A 22,587-nucleotide genomic window follows, 5' to 3' on the forward strand; every position below is an offset into this window, starting at 1 on the left:
GCCACGCCTCCGGGGACCGCCCCCGCCCGCATCGCCGCTCGGGAGGCGGAGCCAAGCGGCTCCGGGGCGGGGCGAGGCGGGACGGGGCGGGGCCTCTGATCAGCTGACCCAGGCAGAAGCTGGAGGACCCAGAAGCCGGGCGGTCCGGACGATCTAGATGCGGTAAGCCGAATTTGAGGCTGGGGCTGCGGGGGGCCGGGGAGGGGACCCCGGGGCTTCGCTGCCACATCCTTCCAACACCTTCCCCCAGTCCCCGGACGGCCTTAGGGGCTGCTGCCCCCACCTTGGGGCGCGAGATCCTGGAGCCAGGCTCTCTGGACTGGAATTGGCAGGCTCTCGAGGGCCCAATTCCTCACCCTCTCCCCCATCAGGAGCGACCATTACGACCTCTCCGGCCAGCCTTGCACAGAGGTTAGGGTCTGGGTCCGTTGTTCATCTCCCGATCCTGGCCGACTGGCCCCTTCTGTTCTGACGGCTTTGTTTTCCCCAAAGGCGGGCCAGGGGAGGGGGCCTCGCGGCGAACGAGCGCTGACCCCAGCGGCTTCCCTATGATTATCTTCGCTAAACAGGCTGCCCCGTGCTGGGCTGAGTCACTCGGAGGGAATTGTGACCGAGGACCTGGAAGGCTGGAGTGGGTGGTAGCCCCTAGCCGGGAGGCTCCTCTCCTCAGACGGCACCCCAAGCCTGCAGGGAGCCTAGATTGCTCCCTGTTACCCCATGCCTAGGACAGGTTTCCAAAGTGCCTACATGGGCAGTCTGCCTTCGGAGGTATGAGGGCTGGCGTGGTCTTGTCTATTCAGCGCTTGCTGAAGCCTGCTGTTTGCCAGGTACTCTGTGGGGGGGAGGGGAACGCTTCAGCCAGAAGGGAATAACACCATCCCTCCTTATTCTACTGAGTGCTTAACTTGCGCCAGGCACCGTTCTGATCGCTCTGCCTGTATTATCTCATGTAACTCTGCAGCTAGCCTCCCAGGTGGATACTTATATTATTCCCCCATTTTACAGGTTGGAACTCTGAGGCCCAGTTACTTGCCCAGGAATTCTACACTAGCAGTCGTCAGGCAGGTCAGTTCCAGAGAGCTTTCTTCTCAACCTATTAGCTAACAATTAGGTCTCCCTTCCTTCCTTTGTTTTTCTCCCTTCCTTCTTTCCTTCCTTTCTCTCTCCCCCACCCTCCCTCTTTGTCTCTTGCTGTTTTCTGAACCTTTACTGTGCAGCTGTTGTGTCTAGGTTCTAAGAATAAGTTTCCAACTAGGATGACAGAGAAGAGTGAGCTTAAAAGCGGCGATCCCTGAGGACTGTGATGAGCATTCTTCTGGTGTGTGGAGGAGGGCAGGGGAAGAGATGACAGGTGCTGTCCAGCCACTCCTGTGAGGCCCCTCTGTATTGAGAGGACAGTTTAGAACTGGTCTTGTGAAGTGAAAGTGAAGTTGCTCAGTCGTGTCCGACTCTTTGCGACGCCATGGACTGTAGCCTACCAGGCCCCTCAGTCCATGGAATTTTCCAGGCAAGAGTACTGGAGTGGGTTGCCATTTTCTTCTCCAGGGGATCTTCCCAACCCAGGGATTGAACCCGGGTCTCCCACATTGCAGGCAGATGCTTTACCGTCTGAGCCACCACTGGTATGCCCTTCAGGGTGAGAAGGAGAAACCTAGGGGAGGAGACAGCCTAGACGTAAATCTGGAGACCTGGGATCACCCTCTGAAGGCCTAGAGAGAGGGACAGGAGATGGGGAGGGGCATCTGGAGTACCCTGGGGCTCTGTCTTAAGGCGTTTGAACTTATCTGGTAGATAAAGGCAGCTTCATTGGGGAGCATTTCTGTGACTCAGTTTGGGATCTGGAAGAGTTGCCTGGCTGTGCAGGGGATGCCTTTCTTCAGGTGTGATCGTGTACAAAGAATCCGAGGGCTCGGACTCCACTGGGGAAGCTTCTTACATCCCTGCTCCCCAGCCCAGACACACGGATCCTGAAGTTCAAACATGTGGCCTTCATGATCACAAGGCACCCCTGAATCGGCTATGCTTCAATAAAATTAAAAGGACCACCATCGATAGGGCACCTGTGAAGTACAGCTTACCAAAAAAAAAAATCCCTATTGTGGTCCCCATCGCACCTACAGACCTGGGCAAGTTTTGTCTCAACCCCGGACATCCATTCGCTCAGTGCTGTTGACCAGAAGGTAGGCCCAGGCTGGCTTCCTGCTTGGATCAGAACCTGAGTGACAGGCTCTATGCACAGCGACCCTCAGAGGAAAGCGCCTTCTGGTTGGGGCTCAGGTGTGTCTCAAAGGTGTGTATCCTGAGCCCTGAGCTACACACGGCCCCGTGCATGGACAGGGGACCACCCACCCAGGGCCCTGGGCCCTGTGAGCCAAAGTACATCCCTCAAGACACCCCTGCCTCCCTCCCTCACCGGGCATGTGTCCACCCTTTTAGAAAAAATAATTTCGTTGGATTTTTGGCTGGCTGTTAGGCCAGCTTTTCTCCAGTTGTGGCGAATGGGGGCCACTCTCTAGTTCCGGTGCTGGAGCTTCTCATTGCAGTGGCCCCTCTTTCAATTTATTGTTTGTTTTATGTAGCTCTGGCTGGTCCGGGTCTTCATCACTGTGCAGAGGCTGTCTCTAGTTGCAACAGACTGAGCGCAGACTCGGTGTTTGTGCATGGGCTTAGTCTGCGGCATGGGCTTAGTCTGCGGCACGTGGGATCTTCCCGGAGCAGGGATCGAACCTGTGTCTCCCGCATTTACCACTGAGCTGCCAGGGAAGCCCTCCACCTTCCTTCTTTCTAGGAGTGAATAGCCAATCCCTTTTCCAGCGGAACTTCCCGACCCAGGAATTGAACCCGGGTCTCCCACATTGCACGCAGATTCTTTACCAACGGAGCCATCAGGGAAGCCCCTCTTTCTTCGCTCACCTGGTGAAAAGACGGGGTGAGAGTGGCCTCGGGGTGCTTGAGATGCTAGCCTCTCATACTCAGTCACTCCCGTGGCGTCAGGCCCTGGGCTAAGAGCTGTGTGTGTGTCTTATCGGTACAGCAACTCCAAAGTGTGAGCGTCGTTTTCCTCATTTTATGCCCAGACTCAGACGGTTACTTGCGCAAGGCCACTCAGCCTTATCATTAAAATGAGGACTGTGTTCCCCTTGCAGAGAAGTTAATGAGGCTGGCGGTGTCCTACCCTGATGACCTGCGGCGGTGTGTGGGTTCTATTGTACAAGAAGAGGGTGGAGGAGGCGATCCAGGGGTGGGGTGGTTGGGGAGCAAAAGGACTGATTTTGAGGTGACTTTGGTGCCGCAAAGGCACCCTTCCTACCTGGGCTGGCCTTGCAGCTGCTGGTGGCTGGACATAAGATAGACGGCTCCAACCTCAGCTGTGTTGAAGGTCAAGGTGGGCCACTGAGGCACGGGAAGAGGGTTTCAGCCCCCCTTGCGAGGCCTCAGAGGGACTGCGGTGAGAACCAGCCAGGCGGTGACCTGCAGTGCCCTTACCCCCAGCTCTGGGGCCCCCTGGCAAGTCACGTTAGCACTGAGAGCCGGAGCCTCCTGAGAAAAGCAGCGGAGTCGCTTCCTCTCCTTGCCCGCCGCTCCGTAATTGCCGCGGCCTCAGCAGTTCCAGGGTCCAGCCGGGTATCTCAGCCCATTTGGGCCGCTGTGGCAAAGGACCATAGTCTGAGCGGCTTAGAAATTTCTTACAGTTCTGGAGCCTGGGAAGTCCGAGGTCAGGATGCTGGGAGAGTCAGTGTCTGGTGAGGACCCATTTCCTAGCTCACAGATGGCTGTCTTCTCGCTGGGTCCTCAGCTGGCAGAAGGGGCAAGGGAGCTCCCTGGGGTCTTTTTTTTTAAATAAGGGCACTAATCCCATTCATGAGGGCTCTGTTTCCATGACCTAAATCCTCCCCAAAGGCTGCACCTCAAAACCCCATCGCACTGCGGGGTAGGTTTCAACACACTAACTTGGGGGCAGAAAGGACATAGGATTGAGTCTGTAGCCTTGTCTATGCATGTCGTTTTATGAGGGCCTTTTGACACCAACAGAAACTGAAAGTGGCTAGCGAAGGCCTCATCCTGGGTGAGGACGGCCCCTCTGAGCGCAGTGAGAAAAGGGGAAGCATGCCTTTGGCTGCAGGAGACCCTGGGTCGCCCTGCCAGACCACACAGGGTGCTGCCGCGCCCAGGGACAGAAGTATGCTGCCATGGGCGCTTCCTACCCGGGCGGCCCCGGCAAGTCGCTTTCCCAGGCCCTCATGGACGTGTCCGAAGCCCCCACTTCATAGACTGTGTGTGTGTACTCAGTCGCATCCGGCTCTTTGTGACCCTTTGGGCTGTAGTCCGCCAGGCTCCTCTGTCTGTGGGATTTTTCAGGTAAGAATACTGGAGTGGGTTGCCATTTCCTCCTCTAGGGAATCTTCCCGACCCAGGGATTGAACTCATGTCTCCTGTGTCTCCTGCATTGGCAGGCGGGTTCTTTACCCACTGAGTCATGAGGGAAGTTTGTGTGCAGCAAAATGCGGAAAAGCTTACATGGTGCTCAGCACAGAGCCGGCTAACCGCTCAGCAATCAGGGCTTGATCCTGGCCAGCAGAGACGCTCCTGCAACCCCGCCTCCTCTCCCTCCCCGGGACTGTCACTTAAGCAGTGACTGCTCTGGGACAGACACCCAGAGGGGACTTCCCTACCCGCCAGCCAGTTCCTGGCTTTGGCGGCAGTGAAAACAGGGAAGTGGCTCCCAGCTCCTTGCCAACAGATTCCCCCCACATGCGGGTTGCCGGGAGAATGCGGCTTGGGAGCGCCAAGCTTGAGTTCCAGCCGCCTGTGTAACTGGACTCACCTGGTCCTTCTTTGCTGCTTGCCTCAGCTGACCAATATAATGGGGGACAGCCGTACTCTTTCTTTTTCTTCTTTTTGGTTGCACCATGTGGCTTGTGGGATATTTCCCCGACCAGGGATTGAACCCTGGCCCCAGCAGTGACAGCACCAAGTCCTAAACCAATGGATCACCAGGGAAGTCCCAGGACAGTTGTACTTTTTAATTTTTCTGGCCGCGTGGCTTGCAGAACTTCCCTGACCAGGGATCAAACCCGGGCCCCCTGCATTGGAAGCATGGAGTCTTAGTCCCGGGACCCCAGGGAAGTCGCGAGCCGTACCTTAAACGAGAGGACGTACTTGGTGCGCCTGGGCTCAGCAGACCCTCGCAGCACGATTTACAAGAAGAAAAGGTTGGAAACTATCGAAACATTCAAGAGTTAGAACAGAGGTGGCGTCGTTTGAGGGCTCCGTCCTCCCCACTAGATTTATGAACTCACTGAACCCTCACGAATGTATGGGGTGGGGGGAGGCATTGTCATCACCCCATCCTGCAGATGGGGAGACTGAGGCACGGCGAGGCGGAGCGGCTTGCCCGAAGTCACGGTGTTCACAGGCGGGGCAGGGACTCGCACGCACCTGTCTGACGGCAGAGGCAGTGTGTGGCCACTTTGATCTCCGTCCTGGGGTTCGGGGGCTCTGTCAGGGCCAGGCAGGATGCCTGGGGTGGGCTTAGAGTGGCAGGATCACAGCGAGGCCCGGACCTCCTGAGGCTGAAAGTCCCTCTCTTCTTCCGCAGAGCCGTCTCCTGCCTCAGCACGCGGCTCCCTCCCCTTGTCCCTCCGCAGCCATGGTCTGGGTGAAGCTGGGCTCCGCCAACTTCTCCAGCTGCCCCAACGGCTCCAGCCAGTGGATATGGGACGTGCTCGGCGAGTGCGCCCAGGACGGCTGGGACAAGGCCAGTGTGGGCCTGGGCTTGCTCTCCATCCTCTGCTTCGCGGCATCCACCTTCCCGTGAGTAGCACCAGGGCTGGGCTGCACGGGGTGGGCAGGGGGCTGCCTTGAGGAGGGGCTGCCTGGATGGCCCTGGGCCTCTCCAGACTCGCGGCCACGTGTGCCCCCCCCAGCCCCACTCACTGACTTCCAGCCCCCCCGGAGGGCCCCACAGCAAGCCCGTCTCTAGGGCTCACCCAGCGCTCAGCCGTGCTGACACGCAGATGATAATCACACCACCTGTTGACTGAGATCCGCCGTGTACCCAGCTCTTCTAAGACCCTGACATAGCTTCACCCTATTTAATCCTCATAAGCTGAAGTTCCAGTACTTTGGCCAGCTGATGTGAAGAGCTCACTCATTGGACGAGTCTTCCCCGATGCGGGGAAAGACTGAGGGCAGGAGGAGAAGGGGATGACAGAGGATGAGATGGTTGGATGGCATCACCGACTCCGTGGACATGAGTTTGAGTGGACTCCAGGAGTTAGTGACAGACAGGGAGGCCTGGCATGCTGCAGTCCATGGGGTCACAGAGAGTCGGACATGACTGAGCGACTGAGCGACAGTCTCCATAACCACCCTGTGAAATCGTAGCGTTCCTATCCTGTCTTTACTGGGAACCCAGAGAGGCTGAGTAACTGGCCCTGAGTCGCATAGCCAGTCAGAGAGGAGGCAGAGTGGAGGGCTGGGATGCATCAGCTCGGCCTCTGTCCTGGGACCACCTGGGGAAGGGCACGCCACGATTACGAAACAGCGTGGCCACTGCTGGGGTTGGGGACAGCGACCCGGTGGGCCCCTGAGTCCCTTCGCTGCCCCGGGCCTCAGTTTTCTCATGTGTAAAATGGGAATACTGTCCCCTACCTCACAGGGTTTAGGAGGACGGCCTTCACACACTGTGCAAGGGGGTAGGGTTGGCAGGGGGGCGGGGAGAGGAGAGGTCGAAAAGGTCATCAAGGGCCCTGAAGTGTAAGAGCATTCTCCACCGTTAGGACGTTTTATGCTCTTTCTCCTGTGGGAGAAAGATAGTGGTTTAACTGAGAGATCATTCATATACGGTAGAGTTCGCCCTTTTAAATGTGCGGGTTCACGGCTTTATTATCTGCAGAGCTGTGTAACCATCACCACAGTCAGTTTTAGAACATTTTCACCACCCTGCAGAGAAACCCGGAAAGAAATGAGTCGTTCCTCATTTCCCTCTAAAGCTCCTGGCCCAGCCGCCAGTCCACTCCTGTTTGTAGGTTTACCTGTTCTGGATACTTCGTGAGTAGGTCATACGTTGCGTGGCCTTCTGTGAATGGCCTCTTTTGCTCATCACAACATCTTCAGGGTTCATCCTTGTTGTACATAGTGTCAATACTTCATCGTTTTTTAAAAAGATTTATTTTTATTTTTTAAATTTATTTGACTGGCTGTATCAGTTCTTGGAGAAGGCAATGGCACCCCACTCCAGTACTCTTGCCTGGAAAATCCCATGGATGGGGGAGCCTGGTGGGCTGCAGTCCATGAGGTCGCAAAGAGTTGGACATGACTAAGCGGCTTCACTTTCACTTTTCACTTTCACACAATGGAGAAGGAAATGGCAACCCACTCCAGTGTTCTTGCCTGGAGAATCCCAGGGACGGGGGAGCCTGGTGGGCTGCCGTCTATGGGGTCGCACAGAGTCAGACACGACTAAAGCGACTTAGCAGCAGCAGCATCAGGTCTTAGTTGTTAAGTGTGAGCTTAGCTGCCTGACCAGGGATCAGACCCGCGTTCCCCTGCATTGCAAGGCAGATCCTTAACCCCTGAACTACCAGGGAAGTCCCAGCACTTCATTCTGTTTCACATCTGAATAGTAGCTTGTTGTAAGTATATACATTTTGTGCTTTCATTCATCCATTGATAGACATGTGGGTGAGTTCTGCCTCTGGCCAGTATGATTGAGGCTGCTCTGCAGGTTCACGTATGAATTCTTGTGGGGACACATGTGTCTGCTTCTCTTGGGCATGTACCTAAGAGTATACGGGTATACTGGGTCACTTGGTCACTGTTTTCAGTCTTTAAAATATGCCTTTAATTTATTTCTGGCTATGCTGGGTCTTGGTAGCTGCCTGCCGGCTTTCTCTAGTTGTGATGATCTGGGGCTGCTCTCTAGTCGTGATGCGGGACATATCCTTGCAGTGACTTCTCTTGTTAGAGCGCATAGGCCTAATCACCCCGAGGCATGTGGAGTCTTCCCGGACCAGGGACCAAACCTGCGTCTCCTGCATTGGCAGGTGGATTCTTAACTACTGGATCATCAGGGAAGTCCTGTGTTTAATCTTCTGAGGAACTGCCAGAGTGTGTTTCCAAAGTGGTCGCACCATTTTACATTCTCACCCACAGCATATGAAGGCTCCAGTTCCTGTGAATCTCCACCAACACTCGTTAATAGTCTGTCTTTTTTATTATTGCCATCCTAGTGGGTGTGAAGGGGTATCTCACTGTAGTTCTGATTTGTGTTTCCCTGATGGCTGGTGATATTAAGTAGCTGTCCATGTACTTACTGGCCAACTTCTAGTCTCTTTGGAAAAAGGTCTGTTCAGCTTCTTTGCCCATTTTTCAGTTGGATTATTTGTCTTTTTGTGGTTGAGTTGTAAGAATTCTTTATATATTCTAGATGTATTTTGCTAAGATTTTTCTCTTTTTCTGTGGGTTGTCTTTTCACTTTCTCGATGATGTCACATGAAGCACAAAAATTCAAAAATTTGATGATGTCCAATTTGTCTAGTTTTTCTTTTGTTGTTTATACTTTTGATGTGTATGCATGTGTGCTATGTTGCTTCAGTTGTGTCCGACTCTTTGTGACCCCATGGACTGTGGCCCACCAGGCTCCTCTGTCCATGGGCATTCTCCAGGCAAGAACACTAGAGTGGATTGCTATGCCCTCCCCAGAGGATCTTCCCAACCCAGGGATTGAACCCACATCTCTTATGTTTCCTGCATTGGCAGGTGGATTCTTTTCCACTAGCGCCACCATGCTTTTGATGTAATTTCTAAAAAATGATGGCCTGATCCTGGTAAAAGAAGATTCACTCTTATCTTTTCTTCTAAGAGTTTTATATCGATTTCTCCAAGTCTGACACCAATTCCGATGTGTGTCTTTTCCCCACACAATCAAGCAGTCAGTTCTTACACTGTCTATACCTGAAGACATTTTCAGGTCCCACAGGTTAAGGACCCAGTCCTCCAAGTCCCACAAGAGTACTCTCTCCTCCCCACTTCAGAGACCAGGCCAGGGTGTCCCCTGAGCTTCTGACCTCGTGCTGTGGATTGGGCGTTCCCCCACCCCTCGTCAGGTTTGATGAGTTTGCTAGAGCGGCTCACGGAACTCAGCGAAGTGACTTTTGTAGAGGCTTTGTTACACAGTTGTTGGTCATTAGTGACTGGGCAAGCAGCCTTTCTCCCCTCTGGAGGGGGGTGAAGGGGGCAGGACAGCCCCCGCCCCCAGCCTGAAAGAACGTCCTAACCATCCGATCACACAGGCGGTCCTCATACTCAGGCGACCCAAGGGCTTTCCAAAAGTCACCTCGTTAACGTTACAAAAGATGTCTCTCTCCCTCTCTTTCTCTTTCTCTCTCTCTCACCCCTTAGGACATTCCAGGGGCTTTAGTAGCTTGGTAGGGAGCAGGGAAAAAAAGCAAATATATATCTTTCTTGTTATAAACCACGGTATCACAAATCAGCTCTTAATGTAGAGCTTTGATTCAGTTTGAGCTGCATTTGGTACGCGGTGTGAGGTAGGGGTCCACCCTCATTCTCTTGCACGTGGTACCCAGTTGTCCCCAGACCAGGTGTTAAAAGGACTACCATCACCCTATGTCCCAGCATGCTGCTGGGAGCTTGACATGTTTCTGACTCACCTTGTCCCAGCTGCCACTCCGGATGTGCCAAAAGTAGGCGGAACCGACCCCATCCTTGCCTTTGCAGAGCTTCCGTTAGAGGAAGAGGGTGAGGGCCAGGGAGAGATTGGAGGCGGAGAGGCTGCCTTGGAGGCTGTGCCAGCTGTCCGCAAGCGGTGGGGTCAGGGCGGTCGGCTCGGTGGCCCTGAGGAGGCAAAGTGGGCAGAGCTGGGTGACCGGTGGAGGGAAGAGAGGGACTTCCTGTCCTGGGGTGAGAGCGTCCCCAAAGCCACGAGGAGCGGGCTAAGGCGTCTCCTTTCCAGCAGGGCGTGATGCCAGCCCTGGGGCTGGCTGGTTAACCAGGGAGGGGGTGTCAGAGGTCTGGGAGAAGCCCCAGGTGAGGCTGGAAAGGCAGCCACCTGCAGCTTCTCCTTAGGACTTACTCGGCCTTTCGTGAGAGTGACGGAATGACCATCCCTGATGGATGGAGACTCTTCAAGTCACCATGTCCTGGGAGGTACTTTACTCAGGGCTGCGGGTCAAATTTTGGGCCTTCTCAGGGCCTGGCCTGTGCTGGACACGGTCCCGTCCCTCAGCAGGCTTGAGTCCGGGAGGAGGTAGCCGGCGCTGACAGCGCTCACGTCTGAGAAGGGCCTGAGGAGGAACTGAAGTTTCCTGAAGGATGCAGAGAAGGGCTGGTGGGCCGTCCGCTGAGGCTGAGTTTGGGGGAGGAGAGTGGAGAGGTGGGGTGGCCTGCGGTCCGGTCAGGACGTGCTCTGGAGGGCGGGGTCCTTGCCGAAGACCGTGGGAGGCTCTGAAAGATCTTGGTGAGACGGGGGTTTTGGAAAGATCCTTGAGGGCTTCCCTGGCGGTCTGGGGGTTAAGATCTGCCTTCCAGTGCAGGAAGCCTGGGTTTGACCCCTGGTCGGGGAACTAAGATCCCACAGGCCATGCAGTGTGACTAAGAAAATAAATAGAAATGAGAGAGAAAGAAAAGAAAGATCCTTGAGAGGGAGGCTGGAACTGCGGGGCAGAGGGTACCTGGTGGGGCGCTCGGCAGGAGGGTACCTGGTGGGGCGCTCGGCAGGAGACGGCGGGGAAGGCCCAGGGCCCAGCCCAGCTGTCCTAGTTTCTGTCTCCAGCGATCAATCGCCGGATGAGGTCCTGTTTAGGCGTTCCCTTTTACTAATTTAAATACATGCAAACGACTAAAGAGACATGTAAGCAGCAGGTAAGCGGCAGGTGGCCCTCGTGGAATGACTCACAGCAGGGCTGGAGCCCAGGAGCTGGGGTATGAATCCTGGTTCCCGGACTTTGCACCCCCAGAGAGGCCCATCAGCCGCAGGGACTTGCCGCCTTGGCATCTCTAAGGGGAGAGCCGCAGCCCCGCCCCTTCTCTGCGGCCCTCGATGATAACAGGCGAGGTCTGGCCCATCTTATCCTCCATCTCCCTGCAGATAGGGCAGCGGCCAGGCCCCGGCCTGCGGCCACAGCCATCCTTCCTTCACGCCACCCCCAACCCCAGACCCCTCCATAGAAGAGTGAGCCCAGGGTCTCTGGGACACAAAGCGTCGGGACCCTCTGAGCCCCGGTCCCAGTGAGAGCCTGCTCTGGGGGAAGTCCGTACTCCACCTTGACTCTAGCAGGAGGCGTGTCCCAGAGAGCTGGGCTGGAAAGGATTCCCCGGTGAGAAGCCCCAAAGGGCGAAGATAGGCCCATGAGGATGCCGCCCGAGGGGGTCAGCCCCAGCAACCCCTGTGCGGCCGCCCCCCAGCCCCGGTCTGCCACCTTTACGCTCCACGCGGTGTCACAGCCAGGGGCTCTGAGCGCATGACTCCCTCCTCCCCCCTGTCTCCCTCCTCCCCCCATCTCCATCCTCCCCCATCTCCCTCCTCCCCCACATCTCCCTCCTCCCCTGTCTCCCTCCCCCCGTCTCCCTCCTCCCCCGTCTCCCTCCCCCTCCTCCCGTCTTCCTCCTCCCCCACGTCTCCCTCCTCCCCCCGTCTCCCTCCCCCTGTCTCCCTCCTCCTCCCCGTCTCCCTCCTCCCCCGTCTCCCTCCTCCCCCGCGTCTCCCTCCTCCCCCCGTCTCCCTCCTCCCCCGCATCTCCCTCCTCCCCATCTCCCTCCTCCCCGTCTCCCTCCTCCCCCCATCTCCCTCCTCCCCCGTCTCCCTCCTCCTCCTCCCCGTCTCCCTCTCCCTCCTCCCCATCTCCCTCCTCCCCGTCTCCCTCCTCCCCGTCTCCCTCCTCCCCCCCTCTCCCTCCTCCCCCCCACTCCCGTCTCCCTCCTCCCCCGCAGCCAGTACATCAAGGCCTGCAAGACTGGCAACATGGACCAGGCCCTGTCGCTGTGGTTCCTCCTGGGCTGGATCGGCGGAGACTCCTGTAATCTCATTGGCTCCTTCCTCGCTGACCAGCTGCCCCTGCAGGTGGGCCGGCCCCCGGGCAGGGTGGGCTGCCAGGGACAGCCGCGGCAGAGGCATCCTTCCATCTAGTGAGGGCCCCCCTCTGCCTGCTGCCCACCGTGACGACAGGCTGGTCCCCGCCTTCCGGTGGGCCTCAGTTTTCCCATCTACACAATGAGCACATCAAACCCGAGGGTGGCTGGGGGCTTTGAGCTCTGAGGTGCTAAGAGCCTGATGGAGCTTTCAGGGCCCGGGGCCCTGCAAGAGGAAGCTTCTCCCTTCTCCTGTGACTGGGTGGAGCTGAGACTCGAAATCAGGACCCTCTTGTCTCCCCGAGGGGGACCGTGAGTACCTGCCCCCGGGTCAGGCTGGACTGTAACGCCCCATTTTGTGCTGCCTGGTCACCCCCGCCACCGTTTCCTCCCTCTGCCCGGCCGGCCGGGCACCTGCAGGCCGTCCCCTACCTGAAGTCTAGCTCTGCCAGGTTAGGGATTGCCACCCGCTCCGTTCCAGACCTGCAGACAGGAGTCCCGAGCGCTGAGGCTCAGGGCCGGCCGGCCGGCGTGAGGCCGAGCTGCCCGGCGCTGGCGTGCGGCCCCCACGCCTGGGACCGCCGCCAGCGCCCTGGCCCCTTGCAGACCTACACGGCTGTGTACTACGTCCTGGCCGACGCGCTGATGCTGTCGCTGTACCTTTATTACAAGTTTAAGAAGCGCCCCTCTCCGTGTGAGTACGGGGGCCCTGGGCGTCAGGGGCCTGGGGGGGCCGGCGGCTGGGAGGAGGCGGTGTCCTGTGGCTGGTGTCACACCGAGCCCCAGAAAGGCTTCCTCTGGCCTTATCTGACCGCCGCGGCCTGATGCCCTGACGAACCGAGATAGAGGGCAGTGAGCACGCCCAGGCAGGAACACGGGGAGTCCCCGTCACGCGCACAGTCTCCTTCAATGAACACGGCGTCGGCTGCTCTTCTGCACCCGGCCCACAGGCCATCGCTGCCCTGAAGTGTTCCCAAGGGGTCAGATCCCAGGCTTTACAAGAAATGACCCAGATACATGGGGTGGGGCTTCATTAGCATTTCCATGCTCCATAACCCCCTTCCTGCCCCCATCGCCCTCACCGAGTCACCCTTACAACCCTAGGAGAAGGGTACTCTCGTTATACCCATTCTGCAGATGAAGGATGAAAGCTGAGAGGTTAGGTCACTTGCCCAAGGTCACACAGCCACCGAGGGGCAAGGCCAGGACTCAGCCCCGCCTGTCTGCCCGCACTCAGACCCCTCACCTCAGCGTCCCCCCACCTCACGTCCAGGGTCTGCCCCCATCAACTCTCTGCTCTTGTTCATCCTGGCCGTGGTGTGTACCACCCCGCTGCTGAGAAGCGCTGGCTCGGTGGCTGCCCCGAGGGAAGTCTTCCAGGGGCGGACACTCCTGTCCGTGGAGCCGGGCAATAAGGTGAGACGCGGGCGTGAGAGGGTGGAGTGGGGTTGGGGCCACATGGTCGGGGGGATCGCTCCCCAGAAGGGAGCTTGGGGCCCTTACCCTTCACCCTTGGCCTCTGCTGGGCACTGAGCAGCCTCCCCCGCCCTCTCAGCCCTTCACGAGAAAGGAGATCATTGGCTTCGTCATCGGCTCCATGTCCAGCGCGCTGTACCTGTTCTCCCGGCTGCCTCAGATCCGCACCAACGTGAGCTGTGGGCAGGGGGGCAGGGCCGTGGGCAGGGCCGACGGGCAGCTTGGGCCCCTGGGTGAAGGGCTAGCATGGGGGTGCGGGGTCTTCATGGAGCAGGTTTGGTCCACCCTCACTGTTGGCTTGGGTAACTGAATCTGGTTCTCCAAGCCTCGGTGTCTGCCTCTGGGAATGGGCACGAGATGCCAGGCTGCTATCCGGGGGTACAGGACCCCTGCGTGCCCCGGGGAGGTAGGAGGTCAGGTGGGAGCGAGAGGCTGAGGGCAGAAGAGGAGGCGAGGAACCAGGGCCGTGGGGGCTTGCTGAGCTGAGCTGGCATGGGGCTGGGGAGCGGGCAGCTTGGGGCCAGCAGGGTAGCGCAGCCCCGATCTCCTGCCGACCTGGGCGAGGATGTTGGAACGGGGATGAGGAATCAGGCCCTGGAAGGGACGATCTGGGCCCCAGGCCTGTGTCGGGCGCTAGTCACACCCTGTGCAGTCGGCTCAGTGTAACAGGGCAGATGGGCACGTGGACAGTTACGGTCCAGAGAGACAGGAACACTGCTGGAGGTCTCTGACCCTCTCCTTTTCCGCCTCCAGTTCCTGCGGAAGTCGACCCAGGGGATCTCGTACTCACTGTTCGCCTTGGTGATGCTGGGGAATACGCTGTATGGACTGAGTGTGCTGCTCAAAAACCCCGAGGAGGGCCAGAGCGAGGGCAGCTACGTGCTACACCACCTGCCCTGGCTCGTGGGCAGCCTGGGTGTCCTGCTGCTCGACACCATCGTATCCTTCAGGGTGTGAGGGCGGGTGGGGCGCTGGGGCTGCAGCAGCCTCCCCTGTACACAATTTCAGCATCCATGCATCCATCTATCCATCATCCAGCCATCCTTCTATCTATCCATATATCCCATCTATCCATTCATCCATCATCCATCCATCCATCCATGCATGCATGCATCCATCCATACATCCATCTCTTCTTCTATCCATCCATCATCATCTATCCATCTGTGCATCCATCCATCATCTACCCATCCATCCATCCATCCATCTATCTACCCATCCATCCATCCATCCATGCATCCATCTGTTCTTCTATCCATCTATCCATGCATCCATCTGTGCATCCATCCATCTATCCATCATCCATCCATCCTTCTATTCATCCATCCATTATCCATCCATCCATTCTTCTATCCATGCCTCCATCCATCTATCCATCATCCGTCCATCCTTCTATCCATCCACGCATCCATCTATCCATCCATCATCTATCCATCTGTGCATCCATCCATCCATCCATCCATCTGTGCATCCATCCATCCTTCTATCCATCCCTCCATCCATCTATCCATCCATCCATCATCCATCCATCTAGCCATCCATCCATCCATCCATCCTTCTATCCATCCATCCATCCATCTATCCATCCATCCATCATCCATCCATCTATCCATCCATCCATCCATCCATCCATCCATCCATCCATCCATCCACCCATTCAAGAGTCAAACCTCCCATGTTCTGGGCACTTCTGTAGGCACCAGATCCAGTCATGAGCTAGAACAGATGGCCCTTGCCTTGGGGAGCTTATAGTTCAGTGGAGAGGCTGACAGGACACACATAATCATAAGTAATTCACTGCGGTGCTACCGAGTACCGCAGAGAAGAACTGTAAGTGTGTGTGACCAGGGGTTTAGAGGTTTAGAGGCTCAGCAGAGGCCTCCACGAGTGCCATTTGAATTGTGCCCTGAAGGAGAAGTTAGGGAGGCAAAGGCAAGGGAGGAATGTTTGCGGCAACAGCTCGTGCAAAGGCCCTGGGGAGCAGGGCATAAATCAGCCCTTCCAGGCCGGAGAAAGTAAAGCTGCACCTTGGAGACACACGTGAATTAGAGACAGAAAAAGCTGAGTTCCAGTCCTGGCTCCCCTGTGTCCTGTGTGACGTGGAGCACTCTCCGTGTCCCCTTCTCGATGTTCATCAAGTCACAGGCAGTCACATGAGCCGAGGTGTCTGGAAGTCCTCGGCAGTGGACCTTGCACACCGTGGGTGCTCAGTAAGGGCTTGCCAGGGGCCAGGCAGGGCGTTACTTTGATCTCCTTTGGGAGGAAGTAAACGTGGCCCTTGCTTTAATGTCTGTGGCATTCCGGGTGGGTGCAAAGAGAGATGAAGAAAAGCTAAGCTCTAGTGTCCCCAGATCCCCGCCCCCCAACACTGCCACTTGGGGGACCCCCTAGGATGTTGGAGGGGGGAGGAAGGCCAGATGGTGGGGCTGGGGTCAGAGGAGGCTGCCTGGGGGAGGAGGACCCCGGTGCTGGACTTGGCAGATGAATGGGGTTTGGCGAGGGGGACAAACAGGGGCCGGGAGGCCACGGCTGACCCTTCCCAGCAGCAGGGTGCGGGGCAGGGAGGGAGGGCAGAGGGGAGCAGCTCTGAGCAGGCCCCCGGGGCGGGACCTGCCCGTCTCCGCGTGTTGGGCCTTGACGTCGACCCCCAGATCTCCGTGCAGTTCTTCATGTACCGGCACGCCGCCCCCTCATCCGAGCGCCAGCCGCTCCTTCCCGGCTGAGCAGGACCAGGCTGAGCCCAGGAGGTGCCCGGGGCCTCCTGACGCCCCCAGGAAGGGAGAGGCGTGCAGTGACGGCGCTGCCTGCCCCGGTCTGGGCCGGGGGAGCGCCGGGGAGCCTGGAACTGCCGGCCCAAACGCCCCTCCAGCACCCCCAAAGGCTCGTGAGCTGAAGCCCTGGCTGACTGCCTCTTCCTGGAGGACGGCCCTTGGGCCCCCCACCCCAACTTGGGACTTGTCCTCCGCGGGGCCGGAGGCCACTCTCCCTGGAGCCCGGGGAGGGGCTGCAGCAGACACTCGCCCCTCAGAGTACCTGAGCCCCATGGCTCACCTACCTCACTGCCCGTCACCCCCTTGGCACCCCCCACCCCCCAAGGAGGGGCCCAGGCGCACCCAGGCCTGCCCTGTCCACCACACGTGGCCTAGTAAACGGTACTCCCAGGCGGCCTGTGGTGGTCTTCCTTCCCCAGATGCCAGGTTCTGGGGAATGGGGAGGGATGGGAGTCAGGCCCCAGGTGGGCGTGAGGGCTCAGAGTGTGGGAGATCCAGGCCGGAGGCGGCTGTGTCTGCTGGCCTGTCCCTGCCCAGCCTCCCGGGCCTCTGGGTTCTTCAACCTATTTCTTTGTGACGGCTCCATACCTGGTGGTAAGGACACAGTGGCGAGAAAAGACCCTCCAACAGGGTCCCTGCTCTGCGGCGCTCAGCAAGAAGCAGGACAGTTAAGGTTCAGACCTTGGTTCTGCATCTCAGCTTCCCTGTGCCACACTTACCTCATCCGTGCAATGGGACGATAGTACCACCACTTCACACGTCCTGCTAAGGAGTAAATAAAATGGTGTGGTTACGGAGGTTACCCCAAGTCTGGCGGCAGTAGAAGCTCCATGAAGGTTAGCTTTGGTCATTTTTTGATGGCGGAGGAGGACAGTCAGATTCCCCTGGAAATCGGGGAGACCTTCCTGGAGGAGCTGACGCGGCAGAAGGATGAGCGGGAGATAACCTGGGGGAAGTAAGGGTGTTGCAGGCGGGAAGGGTGGAGAGGAGGGCAGGGCTCAGCCCCGGGCTCTAGCTCCCCTGCCCCACCTTGGTGTGTCTCCCAGACCCCGTCCCGAGTCCACCTCCTCTTGGCTGCAGCCCCGTGGGGGCCAGTGACAAAGCTCCCCGCTGTGCTGGCCCCACACACCGTGCCCTGCCCGCCCAGGTCCCAGGAGCCAGCGGGGTGGGAGGCGCCAGGTGAGGCCGAAGGCTGGTGGGGAGGAGGCGGGCCTCAGCGTGAGCCTGTCTCAGCATCTTCCTCCTCCAGCCTCAGGGGATGCCCGGCCCAGTCTGGTGCCACAAAAATTTGCCAAAGGCAGCTCTCCTCTCCACCCTGGCCCATGCTGTGCTGGGCATCTGGGGTGAACCCATCTGGTCCTCACCCTCAAGGAGGGGAGATGGTTGCCGGGCTGTGGAGGGAAGGACTGGCCAGAAGGTACAAAGTGCTGGAGGAGTGGGGAGGCAATCAGGGAAGGCTTCCTGGGGGAGTGGCCCTGGAGCGGGTGGGGCCCCTGTGAGGATGGTGGTGGGGCTGGGCCGGATGCCCAGGCTCCGGGCAGGCAGCTGGATTTGGTGGGGGGAAGAGGAGGAGGGAACTGGGGTCTGGGGAGCCCCCTCTGAGGTTCAGCTGGGCGCTGGGGCGAGGGCCGGGCCTGCGGGGCCCCCGGTGTCACCTGGCCTGCAGCTGATGTTTGCTGAGCACACGCTGTTTGGGGCCAGGCCGTGCCCTCTTGCACCCCACAGCCCCATCTGAGGGAGGTGCGGTCATCGTGGCCATTTTCCAGATGGGAAAACGGGCTCTGAAGAGCTAAGCAGCGTGCCGGGGCCTGGGGCCAGAAGCAGTTCCATGGGTATGAGGCCCCTCATTGCAGACGCCAGCCTGCCCCCGGCTCCCCCCTCGCCACAGCCGTCAGAGGCCCCGCCCCTGGCTGGGGGCCCAGCCCCACCCTTGCCCGTGGGGCCCACCCAGGCCCGGGCCCCCTGCCCACCGTCCTGAGCAGCACCTCCCACGCCCACGTGCCAGCCGCTTCAGTGCCCTTTGCAGCCAGGGTCCGGCTCCACCCAGGGCTGTGGCCGGGCCGGTGGCCCCGCAGCCAGAGGACCTGGGGGCTCAGCGTGAAGCCAGGTGCCGGCGGGCAGAGCTGGGCGGGGAAGGGACACAAACTAGCACAGCCCCTGCCCTGGGGGTGGGGCTGACATAATCCCTTCCTTCTGGGGAACACCCCGTCTGGTGGGGTGACGGCTCTTGCTTGCAGGCACCACCCAGTCTAACGAGAGCTCTGGTTCTTTCTTCCTCAGCCAGTCCGATGGTGGAGACATGGGCATGCCCTGTCTGACAGAGGCCATCGGGGCAGTGGACGCACAAGGCAGGTTTGCCAGGTGAAGGCTCATCAGCGTGTCCACCCACACGGGAACAGGGTTCCTCGCAAAGTGGGCGGACCAGTCTGACCATCAGTCGGTTCCACTGCCCAGACTGGGCCGTGCTCACTGGCCAGTGAGGCCCCAGAGGTGGACTGCCTTTCTGCCCTGGCTGCATGGCCTTCAGTTCCCGAAGCTAAGAAAAAGGAGAAATCTTCAGTCACCTCTTCACCCCTCCTCCTGCTGCACTTGGCTCTCATCGGGGCGGAATGGTGGGACCACAGGGCTCCCTGAAACAGAAGGAGCTGCATGTCCAAGCGTCAACCTCATCAGTGTGAGCCCGACGGCAGGGAGTGGGGAGGAGCTAAAGAGCCCTGATGCCAAAAGGCGAAGAGGAACTAAAGAGCCGCTCGATGAAGGTGAAAGAGGAGAGTGAAAAAGCTGGCTTACAACTCAGCGTTCAAAAAACTGAGATCATGAAATCCGGTCCCATGGCAAATACTTGGGGAAACAATGGAAACAGTGAAAGACTTTATTTGGGCTTCAAAATCACTGCAGATGGTGACTGCAGTCATGAAATTAAAGGACTCTCGCTCCTTGGGAAAAAAAGCTGTGACCAACCTAGACAGCGTATTAAAAAGCAGAGACATTACTTTGCCAACAAATGTCTGCCTAGTCAGAGCTGTGGTTCTTCCAATAGTCATGCATGGATGTGCGAGTTGGACCATAAAGGTTGAGTGCTGAAGAATCGATGCTTTTGAACTCTAGTGTTGGAGAAGGCTGTTGAGAGTTCTTTGGACTGCAAGGAGATCAAACCAGTCAATCCTAAAGGAAATACTTATTAGAAGGACTGATGCTAAAGCTGAAGTTCCAGTACTTTGGCCACACGATGTGAAGAGCCGACTCATTGGAAAAGACCCTGATGCTGGGAAAGACTGAAGGCAGGAGGAGAAGGGGACGACAGAGGATGAGATGGTTGGGTGGCATCACCAACTCAATGGACATGAGTTTGAGCAAGCTCCGGGAGATGGTGAAGGACAGGGAAGCCTGGCGTGCTGCCGTCCATGGGGTCGCTAAGAGTCGGACACGACTGAGCAACTGAACTGCGGGACTGCCTTTCCCGTGATTAACTCAGTCCAGAGGATAAGCACGAATCTGTGCCCCAGCCCCGTGCCACCCGACAGCCACCCAGCAGAGGCTGTTCACCCAGCACACGTGAGTGCTCGGAAGACTTGTTGGCAAGTATCTCCCTCCTCCACCAGACCGTATACCAACATCCCCCGTCCCCACTGTGTCCCCAGGACGGTGGTGAACAAATGAGCGAGTGAAGTGAATGCCTGAAACACAGTCCCTCAAGGAGCCCCCAGTCAAAGAGAGAGAGACACGTAACCGTCACACAACTGGTGGATTTGTACAGCTTATTTTATATATAAATCTTTAAATTTTATTTAAGTATGAAAGTGTTAGTCTCTCTGTTGTGTCTGACTCTTTGTGACCCCATCGACTACAGCCACCAGGCTCCTCTGTCCGTGGAACTCTCCAGACAAGAGTACTGGAGTGGGTTGCTGTTCCCTTCTCCGGGGGGTCTTCCCGACCCAGGGATCGAATCCAGGTCTCATGCACTGCAAGCAAATTCTTTACTGAGCCACCAGGGAAGCTCCTTATCCAAGTATAATTGATTGAAAAATGTGTTAGTTTAGGTGTACAGTAGAGTGATTCCATTAAACAATGGATTTCTGCACTTTATTTTTTACGGCCCTGCCACGCAGCATGTGGCATCTTACTTCCCTGAGCAGGGATCAGAACTGTGTCCCCCACAGAGGAAGTGAGGAGTCCTGAACACTGGATCGCCAGGGAAGTCCCGGCATTGGAACACTAAATGGGTGAGCTGAATGTGAATTATATCTCAGTAAAGCTATCTGAATAAATATGTCAGCTATTATTAAATCCTGAATGGAAAGTTGTGGGTTATGAAAATATATCCTGCAACATTGTCACTCATACATAGTTATTACAAAATCATCTCAGTGCCCAATATGCGTGAGGAATGGGTGGTCAGGTGTGTGGAGGAAGTAAAGGATTTCATCCACTAGACTTGTCAGAGACACACACACACACACACGTGCACACGTATCCATACGTATGCACACACATATACATGGTATCATTTAGTCATTCACAAGAAAGGTAGAGAACAGTCATATGAGTGTGTTCATGAAGTAATATTTTATTATTTGAAGTAATATTTTAAATTACTTATTTTAAGAAAATAAGAGTAGGAAATTCAAGCAAAGTCTTTAAAATACTGTCCCACATTTAAATATATTTCAGAAAACTTCTTTAAACTATGAGTTTATACAAAATACTATTTATATTCTGAAATGCCCATCTTTTTAAAAAGCTAATTAGAGTTGAAGTGATAGGAATTATGTCCAAACTTTTTATAAAACAAGAAAAAATTTCAACAATGAATTTTAAAAGAATATCAATAGACCACCTGTTTTGTGAACAGCTGAAAAGTGACCTGCAGAATCAGTAAGAAAGCTCTCACACAAAACACCTGTTGTGAGGTGGGAGTTTTGTTTGAAGTATTGACTTGACATGGTGTGATTAGGTATAATCTGGATTTCCTGCTGAAGGTTTTACAGGTTTTTACATTGAGAAAAAAATGGCACACTTTATAATATTTCACTTCTATAATTAATATGTAATTCACCACGTTTAATAATACTGTTTGGAATGAGACACACTTGTCTTGTAAGATTTTGCTATAGATACTTAACAAACAACAATCACTGGTCAGGAGAACAAGGTCCCCTCTCGGAGGCGCCAGCCAAGGGAGTAGGTGAGTGAGGGGACGGCGGCCTGGGGGGCGGGCGCCTCTCTGCCTGTGCGGAGGGCTGAGCGTAAAGGCTGCCCCGGCCCCCGGGCTGTGGGGAGGCGGCGGCACCGCAGAAGGAAGAGGAGCCCAGAGCAGGCCCACAGGCCTGGGCTACCCTGCCGAGGAAGGGTCCCCTCGCACCCGCCCTGAAGCACGGCGGCTGCTTGCTCCAGGACCTGAACGGATGAAGGTTTGAGGACAGTCTTGGAATCAGGGCTCAGGATGGGCTCCATCCGAGGCTGGCCCGTCAAGGCTGCAGCAAGAGAGCAGCGGGAGGGCCGTGCAGACGGAATCCCCGGGTCACCTGCCCGAGCCCTCGTGCTCCTAGAGACGGGGACCGTCACGGGTGCCAGGCGCGCCAGGGTGACTCCGGCAGGGCTGAGATCGGAAGGCGGGCAGGATCGGACGCCCCGGGCCCAGACCGGGACTGCTGCTGCCCCCCCCTCACCTCAGCGGCCTCCCGTCATCCGTCAAGTGCCAGCAAGCACCTCGTGCGCCCCTGGAGCGGGCATGCGGTGCTGCCCCCGAACCCCAGGAGCCACCACCAGCGGCAGGGGGCCCCAGAGAGCCGGTGGGCCCCCCGCAGCCCGTGTGGCTCCCTCAGTCCCGCGTCCCTCTGCAGGACGCTGGGGGCTGCCGGCCGCCACGGCGCCCACCCTCGTCTGAGCAGGGTCAGGACTGGCCGGGGGTGGCCCTCAGCCAGGGGCTCACACTGCTCTCCCGCCACCTGCCTCCGGCTGCCCCTCGCCGGGGACGGCTGGTCTCTGAGCCCGCGGTTCCCCATCACACCAGCCTGACCCAGCGCCAGAAAACAGCAGCGATGGCCCTTCCAGTGACGGGAGATTCTAGAATAGTAAGATCAGGCCTCTCATACATCATAGTTACAGCTTCTGGCTTTCAAGTGTTACTCCTGACCCCAGCACTGAACACCTACTGACCATGAACTCGCTGTCTGAGCCAGGCGTCCTGCCCCCGGGAGCCCGTGAGGAGGTCAGTTCGGCAGCCCGCCTGGGGGGCTGGCCCTGGCTC

General features: G+C 57.3%; 1 protein-coding gene across 4 annotated transcripts; it reads left to right on the top strand.

Moving 5' to 3' along the window:
* Window positions 1-52: 52 nt before the first annotated feature.
* SLC66A1 (solute carrier family 66 member 1) lies at window positions 53-18,804 on the top strand. 4 transcript variants are annotated; one of them, XM_043909005.1, is made up of 9 exons: window positions 78-162; window positions 1,006-1,065; window positions 5,600-5,814; window positions 11,953-12,082; window positions 12,697-12,784; window positions 13,364-13,506; window positions 13,646-13,738; window positions 14,320-14,505; window positions 16,218-17,177. In XM_043909005.1, the coding sequence occupies exons 3-9, from the start codon at window positions 5,651-5,653 to the stop codon at window positions 16,287-16,289; spliced, it is 876 nt and encodes a 291-aa protein (XP_043764940.1). In that variant the 5' UTR covers window positions 78-162; window positions 1,006-1,065; window positions 5,600-5,650; the 3' UTR covers window positions 16,290-17,177. The 4 variants fall into 4 exon arrangements, with proteins under 4 accessions (XP_043764939.1, XP_043764940.1, XP_043764938.1 ...); XM_043909003.1 differs by lacking the exon at window positions 78-162 and adding an exon at window positions 647-768 and having other exon boundaries at window positions 12,763-12,784; XM_043909002.1 differs by lacking the exon at window positions 78-162 and adding an exon at window positions 650-768 and having other exon boundaries at window positions 16,218-18,804.
* The last annotated feature ends 3,783 nt before the right edge of the window (window positions 18,805-22,587 follow it).

The sequence above is a fragment of the Cervus elaphus genome, chromosome 8 (genome assembly GCF_910594005.1).
Source record: "Cervus elaphus chromosome 8, mCerEla1.1, whole genome shotgun sequence".
Taxonomy (NCBI): domain Eukaryota; kingdom Metazoa; phylum Chordata; class Mammalia; order Artiodactyla; family Cervidae; genus Cervus; species Cervus elaphus.